This window comes from Chenopodium quinoa, unplaced genomic scaffold, assembly GCF_001683475.1.
Source record: "Chenopodium quinoa cultivar QQ74 unplaced genomic scaffold, ASM168347v1, whole genome shotgun sequence".
Classification (NCBI taxonomy): Eukaryota; Viridiplantae; Streptophyta; class Magnoliopsida; order Caryophyllales; family Amaranthaceae; genus Chenopodium; species Chenopodium quinoa.
The window spans coordinates 939692-951937 of NW_018743108.1; the positions used below are offsets into that span (position 1 = coordinate 939692).

The 12246-nt window shown below is 35.7% G+C and overlaps 1 protein-coding gene across 1 annotated transcript; it reads left to right on the forward strand.

Annotated features, from left to right (window-relative positions):
- The first annotated feature begins 4640 nt into the window (after positions 1–4640).
- LOC110731937 (glutamic acid-rich protein-like) lies at positions 4641–5309 on the forward strand. Its single transcript, XM_021911852.1, has one exon. The coding sequence runs from the start codon at positions 4641–4643 to the stop codon at positions 5307–5309; it is 669 nt and encodes a 222-aa protein (XP_021767544.1).
- Positions 5310–12246: the final 6937 nt, after the last annotated feature.

Below are 12246 nucleotides of genomic sequence, written 5' to 3' on the forward strand. Positions count from 1 at the left end.
GACCATAATTATGCAATACTAGTATCTACAATTAGGACTAATCTAAATATTAAGGTACAAAAATACTCAACGGTACGCAGACCGTATGTAGATTTACAAAAAAATACATCACAGATCGCAGTCCGTATTTTCTATCCTAATCGGGCCCCACTAGTTGCCATTTTTATAAAACCTGTGAGAGAATATATATTCCATTCATCCATTCACTATATGTGAATGGCCCATGCATTTTACAATGATAAACAAGTAACAATGCATAAAACACACGCCCGCACTAGTAACTAATCTAGGTAGTTATTTCAATTAACACGTCTAATTAAAACTAGTCAAGTTTGTTTAACCGATTATATAATTGGCGTAATTAATATTTGAAGCTCCCACTAAATTCCGCATCCATCTTAATTAATCCAATTAATTAAGCCGGTAAAACCCAATTATTTGCCAAAATAAAATTTTGCAAATGCCGCTCATAAAAATCGAGGCCTAGACTCCAAAATTTATTAAAATAATTAAAACCAAATTAGATTAATAAAATAATTAAAACGGCAAAAATAAGCAAAACTTTACGTAGTCCAAAGTATCCAAGTGCCTAGCACTAAGATTTGGAGTGCTCACAACTCGCACGATCTCATTGCACCACATTGCTTCACAAGCAATGTCTACGCATATTCCTTTTAATGATGTACCAAGCTATGCACAAAAAACAACCCTCAAGTAAGCTCAAATGCAAGCACCCTAGTCAGCTAACCACGGCAAGCCACAAGGCTGCCATGGTGCGCCAAGGGCTGCACATACAACAGCCACCACGCACATGTGCACCATTTCGAGGCGCCTAGCAGCCTCGGCAGCCCCATATGGGTTGTGTGAGCAACCCGGCTGGCCGAGAGCATGCTTGGGGATCTTAGGCCTCGATTTGGTGCTCATGCTTTGGCAAAAATCCCGACTTTGTGTGACATATTTAATCAATTACTAAATTAATTTTAGAATCAATTAATTTTGAGGAAAAATGAAAATTGTAACAAGTCCAACTTAAATAAATTCATCCAAGTGCATAAAACTAAAATTATTCCAAGAACCATTCTTTAATAAAATTGGTTTAACTTGGTGCAACAAAAGTAAGAAGGAAATTACTCACTATTAATTTAATTAATTTAAATTAATCTTGAGTTTTGACAAAATAAAAGGGAGTTGGAAAAATGAACATAAGTTCAATAAAGATTCCAACTTTAATACTTGTGAATCCTTGAAAAATTATATCTTCCAATATGAAGATAAACAAATTTCTATCACAAGTTTCAAACTTTATGATTCCAATCAACTAAAAAACGATTAAATCAACAAAGTTCAACAAAAATTCATGGAATTTAGTAACTCAAAGTTTCAATCACTTAACATAATTAAAGATTGAATCTTTAGTACTTAGAAGCCTCAAAGAACAAAGCTTACTTGAGGGTTGTTTTTAAAGATTGAATCTTTAGTACTTAGTAACTCAAAGATTCATGGAATTAATTTGCAATTATGTGAAAAATAAAACCAAGCTTTCAAGCACAAATTACCACCAAGTAATTATGCCTAAAGAGGTTTAAAATTGCATATAAAATATGTATTGCACCAATTACATAACCACCATAAATATGCAATTAATTTTCAAGGTTAGAAAGACTTAAAATTTATCGTAAAAATAAAAAACCCCTTGAAAATGCATTTCTGGTCGTTTTTTGGCTAAAACGAGACCTAAAAGGAAAAAACCATTTCCAGAACGCCTTTTCCACCAAAAATTCACTATTTTGGGGTCGAAATCTGGGTTCGGGAGCTAAAGTCAGCTCTAATACGAGGTTAAAATGGATAAAACGAGCTACTAATCATATTAGCAACTTATAACCAGAAAAATTAAGCCATAAAAATACCTTGAAAAATATTATGATTTTAAAAATAAACGAGCGAGGATCCGATATCGCTGTTGGGGTTTGGTGTGTCCGACTCACCGCGGAAACAAACCCAAAAACATGTCCGCACTCGCAATAAATAAAACCATCAACATAATTAAGTTAAACACAAGATTAAGATAAAACGATTACCTTTTGGAGCGTGTTTCGCCCAAACGAATGGGCTCTTACTTGAAAGCTTAGCCCCAAAATAAGAGAGCCTCCAACGGAAATCCACCCGCAAGAAAGACTACCGACTTTTAGGTCCGTTGCCTCGAGGTTAGCGAGGCCCGACCACAACCCGAGTATTATATAAGTTTAAGGGTTTTTGCAAATGCAATGCCCTACATATTGAACTCCTACTCAAGCAAAATATTAAACTCACATAGTAACAAGGAACAAGTAACAAGTAACAAGTGTCACACAGTTAGGTGAGGACCACTTTCCCACTTGGTCCCCAATGCAACTCACATGCATTGTGAGCTAACCATGTGTCACCCAACCTTGAGCCCCAAGGTGGGTTCGACTAGGCCACTTTCTTTTGAACTCCTACTCAAGCAAAATATTAAACCAAGGAACAAGTAACAAGTGTCACATAGTTAGGTGAGGACCATTTTCCCACTTGGTCCCCAATGCAACTCACATGCATTGTGAGCTAACCATGTGTCACCCAACCTTGAGCCCCAAGGTGGGTTCGATTGGGCCACTTTCTTTTGGCCCGTGTCCATGACCCGTCACCCGGGTCCACGGCCCTTCTCCACACGTGCCGCCACCGTGGTGCGCTGCCACCATGGTGTGTTGCCACATGGCACGCTGCCACCATGGCGCGCTGCCACATGGCACGCTGCCACTTAGTGGCTGCCAATGTGGCGGCTACCAACGTGGTGCTGCCACGTGGGCTGCCACACGACGTGTTGCCATGTGTGCTGCCACGTGGCACGCTCCCATTTGGTGCACTCTTCTAGCCTTTCGCGTGTCTAGGATTTTACTTGTTACTTGAAGCATTTTCTCGTCTTGCCAAATCCTAAATTTTGGCTCAACATTTGAGATTCTCCGACGCTCGGTTTCGACGCTCCAAGCTCCAATTTCCGACGTCTAAATATTTAATACTCAGGAGACTCATGAATTAATTCGTCGAGTCTGTTCGTTCATTACTTGGGTGTGACCCGAAGGGTTCAGTCAAGATTAAGTTGTAATATTAATTATACATTAATATTACTGATCAAAAGCGGCGTCCACCTAGGCATTTCGATGTCTTGACCTTACTAAATATATTAGCTTTTTAATAATTATGAACCCACTATCAGAATAATACACTTATTCGAAGGACACCATTCCTTTCAGGGACCTCCCTTGATATACACTTTTTTTTTACCGCAAACCTAAAAAATATTGCCTTTTTGTCCCGCAGTTAGTACTTGATCTGATAAATATAAATTCGGATCAAACCCATAGGCATTTATCTAAGTGTTGTATGGACGAGAGTAAAAGGAGGATACTTATGGTTTATGTTAGGATAGGAATGTATAATTGTTTCGTCAAAAAGAATGTACTCCTTCCGTTTTTAAATACTTGCTCCACTTTCCATTTGCGGCCGTTTTTAAATACTTGCTCCATTTCCTTATTTGGAAAGCTTTTACAATATTTAATCAATTTCTCTCACTTAGTGGTCCCAACATATATTCTCTCTCCTCCATTTCTCTCCACTACTTTTGCTTTCTATAATTTTTTTTTCCACCAACCCCACTACCTCCATATTTTTTTACTTTCTCTAATTTCTCCTAAAACTCCGCGCATGGAGAAATGGAGCAAATATTTAAAAACGGAGGGAGTATGATTGTTTCGTATAATTGCCCATATTATGTTGAATAGTAAGTGAAATAGTCTTTGCAGGGTAGGTTGGTGTAAAGCAACATGAAAATCTAGCGTAAAAATAGGATATTGTTTCCTTTTTTTTTATTACTAGTTGAGCCATCGCGCGCCACGAGCGCGATAGCCCAATAACACGGATTGATTGCGGGTAATGATATTGTTAAATAGATGTGTTGTACTAATTTAATTTAGTTTATGTGTGTAAATGCTATGTGCATTTAAAACGGGTATAGATTTGCTGAAGGTAGATTATGGTGCCGGTAGTAAAATGCAAAGAACTTTGTGTTATTTTAAATAAATATGTTAAATACCAGCTTTAGTAATTGATTTTTTAGCTTTAATAATCTTTTAAGGTTTTAAATTTTTTAAAAGTAGCAAATATGGACGTATTGTATGTTTTCATAAATTTGTGGGGTACGGTGTAATAGTAATCTAAAATATTGATTTTTTGTTTTTAAAAATTTATCGGAACAAATTTTTAAATCGAAATTATGACTAACACACGTGTGTATCGATATTGTGTATATAAGGAATGTTACAAACGACAAATTTCTATTTTTAGAATTTTAAATGCACGTACACTTATAGAATATAAGATATAATCATCTAAAGAAGTTGAAAAGTTGTACTTTGTAAGTCATAAGTTCTTTTATTCTTTCTAGATTTTGTCGTGATTGTTGGACTTCCTCTTAGTTGGTTAGTTGAAGTACTTCTTTTGCGTGGTGTATAATTTGTGCCTTGCTTTGCTGTCTTGTCTTTCATTTTCCTGTTTTTTCTTTCTTTTTTTTTTGTTCTATCTTTCTTTTTCTTCTGTGCTTCTGTGCTTGTATATTACAAACAACAATGGGTAGCACAAATAGCATGGCTACTTCGGGGAAGGTCTTTGCACCTCCAATCTGGAGACCAAATGAGGCTAAGTCACAGGAACAGAATGTTGCAAGCTTTTGGCTGTATGTTACTAATATGACAAAGCAGATGAACAGTCATCTGGAATTTTTACAACAAGAAATTTCAAATGGGGAGAGTAAAAGAGAAAAAAAAGAATCAAGCAACAAAAGAAAACAAGGAATTGAGAGGGATGGATGTGGAGAATGGCCTGTTATCATTGTTAAGTTAGACATTGATGAAGCCAAAACAAAAAGTAAGAAAGGTGGTGAGACAAAAGATGGTGGAGAGGAATGTAAGGAAAAATATGAGACCAAGGAAGATGCTGAGAAGGAAGTAGGGGAGCTAGAAGAGGAAGGTGAAGAATCTGAAGAAGAAGATGAATCTGAAGAAGATGACGAGACTGATGAAGATGGTGAAAGTGATATGAATTCTGATTCTGAGACTGAGAGCGAGGAAAAAGTGGCTGTAGACCTAGAGGATGTGTCATTTGAATTTGAGAGCAATGACTACAACAATGATGATGATGGTGATAGTGGTTCGGCCTCTGATTTTGGGAACTGTCAGGATGCAAAGCACAAAACAAGCGAAGACTCTTCTATGTTTTATATGAAAATTTCTGACTAAAAATCGACTGTGGAAATTTAAGTGTGGGAGGTGGTTTTTGTTTGTTTTTGGAAGGTTGTTTTTGGGTACACTCTACAAATTTTAGGATGAATTTAGAGTTTTTAATGGGTTTTTTTTGGGACATTAGGTTATGATATGAAAATATGTAATGGTCAATCTCTTGTAGATATTATTAGTAAGGGAGATAGTAGGTTGTAATGATGTTCAATTATGATGAAAAATGGATCTCATTTCTATATTTTCTCTTGCATTGTTGTTTATGATTGATAATGCTTAGTATTTTACTGTTGTGAATTATGTGTACATATGTGGTAGTATAGTCTCATATGCAATAGGCTAGCAGTATGGTCCATGTTAGACTGTCTTTGTTCTTTAGTAAAACCTTAATTGTCATTTATTTTTGGTATAAAAAATTCTTATTTGAGTCTCATAATTTTTCAAATGGTTTGTGGAAGCTGGTGCTGACTGGTTTCTATGTGAATTGTGTGCTTAATCTTAGATGAACTGATTTGGATTCTATATGCAACATGAAGATACTTGTGGGGCTATTTTTTATATGAGTAAAGGAATGATTAAAAGGTCATATTTAGTGCTAAGAGTAGAAGGTCATGTTTAGATGTGGGGCTATTTCTTATTTAGTGCACGATAAGCTGGATCTTTTTCCTTTTCTTTCATGATAATTATGGCTTTGATTGTTGACTCTATTTCATATTCAATGGCATCTTTCACTGGTGTTGCAGTTTCAGATTCATCATCAGCATTGAGTCTTTTCCTTTTTGATCCAAAATCTCTAGTGGTTGACTAAGCTACTTTCAATGCTGCAGCCATTGATTCTGCCAATAAGCAAGCATCTTCCTCTTCTTGGCTGAAGATTGATAAGTCATAGGCATCAACTATTTCTTTTTTTATGGTCTTGCTTAGGAGCTAGCTATCTTTGGCTGCATATGCATTGCCCTCTTTAGCTTTACCATGTTCTGTATCAGCAGTTGCTTCTGCATTTTTGCCATCAGATTTTGCAGAAACATGTACATAACTTCTTCCTGCAACATTAGCTGTGATGGTGTCTTCCATCTCTACACCTTTTATACCCCATTGTAGCACTTTGTTTTGTTCTAGAGCAGTTTTCGGGCCAATCTTAAGTAAAAAGTATGTGTTTCGCAGCTTATTGGCTATCTGACCAAACTTTGTGGTGTCATCCTAGAGTTTAGATAGATTGATAGTTAGTTTTCGAAGCAAGGATTAAAAGGAATCAAGGGACTACGATTTGTGTTAAACATTTAATGTGAGCTGTGGACTATTTACCATTGCCTTCATGTGATAGATATCTGCAGCTGACATGCCAAGCAGCGGCACATAATTTTTAGTAAATGCAGTAAGCTGCAACGCTCCAGTTCCATCTGAAGCAGTAAAAGTGATAGTTGCTTTGTAAAAATTGAAGAATTAGTGTGAGTTTTCAATTGTTATTAGTGATACATTTTTGCGGCCATTTAATGTAATCCATAAAGTTTTTTTGGTACCTGTAAGTAGCATATACTTCATTTATGTCACAAGTTATGCAACCATAGACTCCTCCTAAAGGCAACTATGTCCGTTTTCCACATTAAGAACATCCTATTTATGTCCTGAGCTTGTCATACTGAATATCAGATGCTGTAACTCTGAACCAATAAACCTCCTGTGGAAGTGTCTTTTCTACCTGCATTATCAATATAAATATTAGCAAAATGCTGGTGTGTGTATGTTAGTTCTAGAATCACATAAAAAAGAAGTATCTTATTGTTATTAGGAGAAGACGAGGAAGGTTGTGCAACAACAACACACAACTATCGTATAATAGCAATCTACCTTTTTGTCTTGATGTGGGATGTTATTGCTAAAATTCTTTCTGCAGGTGGATTCCAAGCAACCGTAACTCTATTCTGATGTTCAGTTAAAACACTTTGATGTTTCCTTTCCCTGTTATTAACGACTATAATGTGCAGTAGTCTGAAAGAATTTAACATATACGCTATTAAGTGATCAAAGAAGTGGATGTTAATTAAGATACCATTCAGTCAAGGCAGCTGCTTTTTCGCCTTCAGGCGATTCAATTATCACAGTTGACATGGACGAGTCAAGTTGAAAGCCTATGATTTGAGAAAGGTAAAAGGTATTATTGAGTGGTTGATAATGAATGGAAAAAGGTGAGGTTAGACATTTATTTATTAGCCTGTTTTGTGGGCTACCTTTGCAAGTAATAGGGCGAAGAACTATGATGCCAATCACTTTGAAACTTTCACTATCAGAAACAAGAGTTTTGAATTATTTTCCAGATAAGTCATTCCAGGTACACAGTTTTACTGGTGAATTAGTGCTGAGAGTAGGTACATAAGGTGAGAATGGAATGATTGTAGTTATGGTAATACCGTACTCACAATGAATGTATGTAAGGCATATATGTATGTACCTATGATCTATAACCATCAAGTCGTGTACAGAAGATTCTTTGTTCAGGGTTGTCACAATCTTCCTTGGTTCATCTGCAACATACAGCACAATAACAAGGATATCTACAAAAGAAGAGCATTTATGAGTAAATTGCAGCAAATGAACTGGATATGTTCACTTAGAAACATATAATATTTAGTATGGAAATCTTTTTTACCATGTTGAACATCATCAGTAGAAACTCTGGGCTCGGAAGCAAGAGATTGATATCTAGGAAACACTTGTTCTCCTTCAGAATCTAAAGACAAGATGAGAGTTCTGCTTCCTATTGTCATCTGAAATGGCAGACGATTCTTTAGCTCTATGCTGTGCATCTAGTGGCCTTATTAAAGCATTAACAATGTCATAGTTGCCTTTAAACAGAATCACATCCTTATATGCATCAATCTGATCACCAAATAATATCATCTTCATGCGATTTTTTTGCAAAAAGAACAAAAGAATAAGCTAATGTATAGTTATCTATTATGATATGCTATAACCTTGTAAATGGTATGCATAGATTATACCTTATCATCTTGTAAGATGATATACCGGTACAATATTTTATTCTCAGGCTATTGCTTTATACCCTTTTCTGCAATGTGTACCTTAACCTTGTACGATTTACTTGATGTATCAAATTCTCTTATGAACGCTCTAACGGCTTTGTCTGTAAGCACAGAAAAAACCCCTTAGGATCTCGTTAGCTTGCTTACTAGCGAGAAATCCGATAAATCAATCATTTTCACTAGTGATGATTTGCCTTCAAAAGACACTACCCACAACAATGCATTATACCTAACTGTGGGGTGCAAGGGATACAATATCCCTCTAACTTTGGTAGACAATGGGTTATCTATAAACGTATGCCCATTGAGAACTGCACAATACTTAGTCCTTAATCTAGAAAAAGATTTTCAATCAACAACACAAAGCATTAGGGCTTATGTCAACTCGAGAAGATCGGTGTGTGGAACTGCTAAGATACCAATTACCACAGGCCCAATTCAAAAGATGGTTAAATTCCATGTTATGGACATTAAACCTACATTCAACCTTCTACTTGGACGTCCTTGGATACATGAGCTTGGTGCAATACCATCCTCACTTCATTAAATGATTAGGTTGAACTATCTAGAGCTTCCTATGACTATACATGCTTCTCCACTCAAAATAGCTATAAATGACAAGTCACTTTTGGAATTGAACCATGATAATGATGAAGATGACATGTGGGGATTTGCCGCGAAGCAAATCTACACAATTGAAATGGAAGAAAGCCTTGAAGAACCATTCAAGCTTGATCCATAATCCACCTAGATAGTAAACATCATATAATTCAAGAGTAGTTACTTTCCCGGGATGCCTTTGGGAATAGGAATGAAGAAATCTCTCTTACTTCCTATCCCTAAGAAAAGTTTCTCCATTGGATTGGGATATAAACCAACCAAAGAAGAACTAGAATCTCATAATGCGAAAAACAAAGCACGTAGAGACAACAATAAGAAAGGGATAATCACTTTACTCCCATCCTACCAACAAACCCTTAATGAACAATTCATTGGGGAGGGAGAAGATTACCCATGCTATGACTTTCCAGAGCCATTAGTTCTGGAAGGAATCAAGAAGCCTGGATTTGAAATATTTCATGATTGTTACTTCTTGAATGACGATCTTAAAATCGTTAAATAAAAGCACCCAACTCTAGGGTGCTATGATAGGCAAGCATTCAACTTGCTATTTGGACTAGAGCAAAATCATGTCGCTACAATGACTAATCAAAATGCCATTAAAGATGAAGCTTTTGACCCAACCTCGTTGATCACCCCTTCTAATGAAACCTTTGAGAATTAATGGAAGAAGTCTTTCAAATGAACCAATCACAAAGGCAATAAGCTAGAAATCATCACAGGTGAAGGAAAGATGCTTGAAGAATTGAACGATGAATCTAGTATACACTCTAGGGAAGCTAAAAATTTAGGCCTTGTGGCCATTACTGAATCTTTATTTTCTAGTTCCAAGGACGAAAATCCAAAAAAGGATTCTTCTCTTGATGTACTCTTTTTTTAATTTAATAATGTGAGCTCTATTTTCGAGTATATGCCTTCTCTCGAGTCTTTTGAATGTTATAACAATCAGTCTAATGAAGATGATAATATTAATAAATTGGTTGAACTAATGAATGAACGAGAACAAAAGAACCCTATAATTGAAGAAACCAAAACAGTCAAAATATGAACTAATGAAACCAAAAGAGAAGTTAAATTTGGCTTATCTCTAAATCTAGAAGAGCGATCGACCCTCATATGGACGCTCAAAGAATTCGAAGACGTGTTCGCTTAATCATACAAGGACATGCCTGGAATAGAAAGGGAAATTGCGAAATACACATGTAGACACCCATTTGTGTATCCCCAAAACCAAATCCAGTGATGAGTACCTTTCACGTCGAATCATAATCGAATGAAGTGAAAGTGTGGAAAGTTTAGTGTTGCGGATAGTTTTAATTTCTTTTCTCTTCTCTCTGTTTTTGAAAACCTATTTTAAGAAAACAGCCAATCCAGTTTGGTTGGTCCATGATATGGGTCCAATAGTAGTGTAGTGTGATATGGCTTGAAAACAGCTTTGCAATGATATATTATAAGCCCAATTCCGATGAATATTGAGGAAGTTATGGCCAAATTACTGAACTAGGCTCGGTTTGAGCCTTATATGCGGCCCAACGATCTAGAGGAGGGCCTAATATAGATTTATCATTCCTAATGCAATTAGGAATGGTTTTAGTCTTCTAGATTCTTCTAGAAGGTTCTTTTCATTCCTAATTCAATTAGCATTGATAAATTGACTTTTGTTGACTTTTTAGAGTTTTAATCAGAATAGAGAATGTTTTTTAGGAAAATACGATTTTATCCTCTTGTACGGTAATTTCTATCTGATTTTAGAAAACGCGTCAATAATTAAGTTAGCGCCAAACGCAAGCATTAGCGCCTGACGCTAAGCTTGGCGTCTAGCGCTAGCGTTAGCACCTGGCGCTAATGTCAGCGTCTGGCGCTAACCTCGTTTTACGCGACAGAACTCTGTTTTGATTTTTTATCTTTTTGGCTGATTTTCTCCATAAATAGCCTTCTAAATACCCTGTTTTCATTCACCAACTCTCATCAAGATTCTCTTGATTACTCTCTCTCTTTTCTAAACTAGCCTTTTCTCAAATACAAAATTCAGCATTTGCAAGACTTAGATACACCTAGCCATATTCGAAGTTGCCTTCGCCCTAGACGTGAAAGGTTTAATTTCTGAGGGTTTGGTCCTAAATATCTCTTTCAATTATTATTTAATTTAATTGTTGTTTATTATTTTCCTTGAAGTTACTAACGTGTGTATTTTGTTATTAGAAAGAGGTACGAGGCATCCAAGTAAGTGCTTTAATTGATTTATTGATATTATGATATAGAAATTATGCTTAAGTTTTTATTATGATTCCTAGTATAATGTATAGGGTAATTTTAATATTAAGTATGATTAAAAGTATGATGCTTCCTATTCTCTTCCTGATATTCATGTTAGTATCATGTTAGGGCTATATTTGATTTTTAACGTTCAGTGACATGCTAGTGTTTGTTATCAATCTTGTTGGTATCATGCCTAGGATCTTGCTATTATTATGCTTTAACATGATAATGATAAATATGATTATTTTATGATTATTATTATTATTATGTTGCTTGATGATATTTATTTTATGATTATTATTATTATTATGTTGCTTGATGATATTGCTTGATCACGCCTTTTATGCATGTTTAAAGGGAATTGGTACATGTAATCACGCTTAATAAGATAATTAGTAATCTTGTTTAGGGTTAATTTGATTATAATTCAAGTGATCGCCAATAATAGTTTTATTTGTGCATTAATGTTCAACCAACATAGTTAAACATGTTTAGGGTAATCCTATTGATTGTATGTTAGTCAGAAAGCGCACATGAATATGATAAGAATAAAGTAGAGGCCTATTATTAGGGCAGGTTCAATCTCTTTTAGGTTGGATTTGTACCTTCATCCCCGAACTACCAGTCATGGTTCAAGACCTATTGGAGTTGACGATCTCTTGGATCGTTAAGGAGTGTAACCTACACCTCGTGAACGGTTTACAAGTTCCTAAAAAAAACTTGTTGGCGACTCTTTTGCTCTATCTTCTTTTCCTTTGGACGCCACCGTACTTTAATGTATGATCACAGTGGGGTTCAAGTTTAGGATAATGCTTGAAATATTCCCTACATTTTTTGGCGACTCCACTGGGGAGGATTTCTATTTTAATTCATGAAATTTATTTCAGCAATGATTTAGAATAAGTGGATGAGACTCGAAACGTTATATGTATTTCATGTGCGTAATTTTGATTAACATTATTCTCATATGCATAAAAAAAGAACTCATTGGAAAGATCATCCGTAGTGAGTTAAAACAT

Coding starts and splice junctions, on each gene's coding strand:
- LOC110731937 (XM_021911852.1), top strand. CDS start 4,641: ATGGGTAGCACAAATAGCATGGCTACTTCGGGGAAGGTCTTTGCACCT.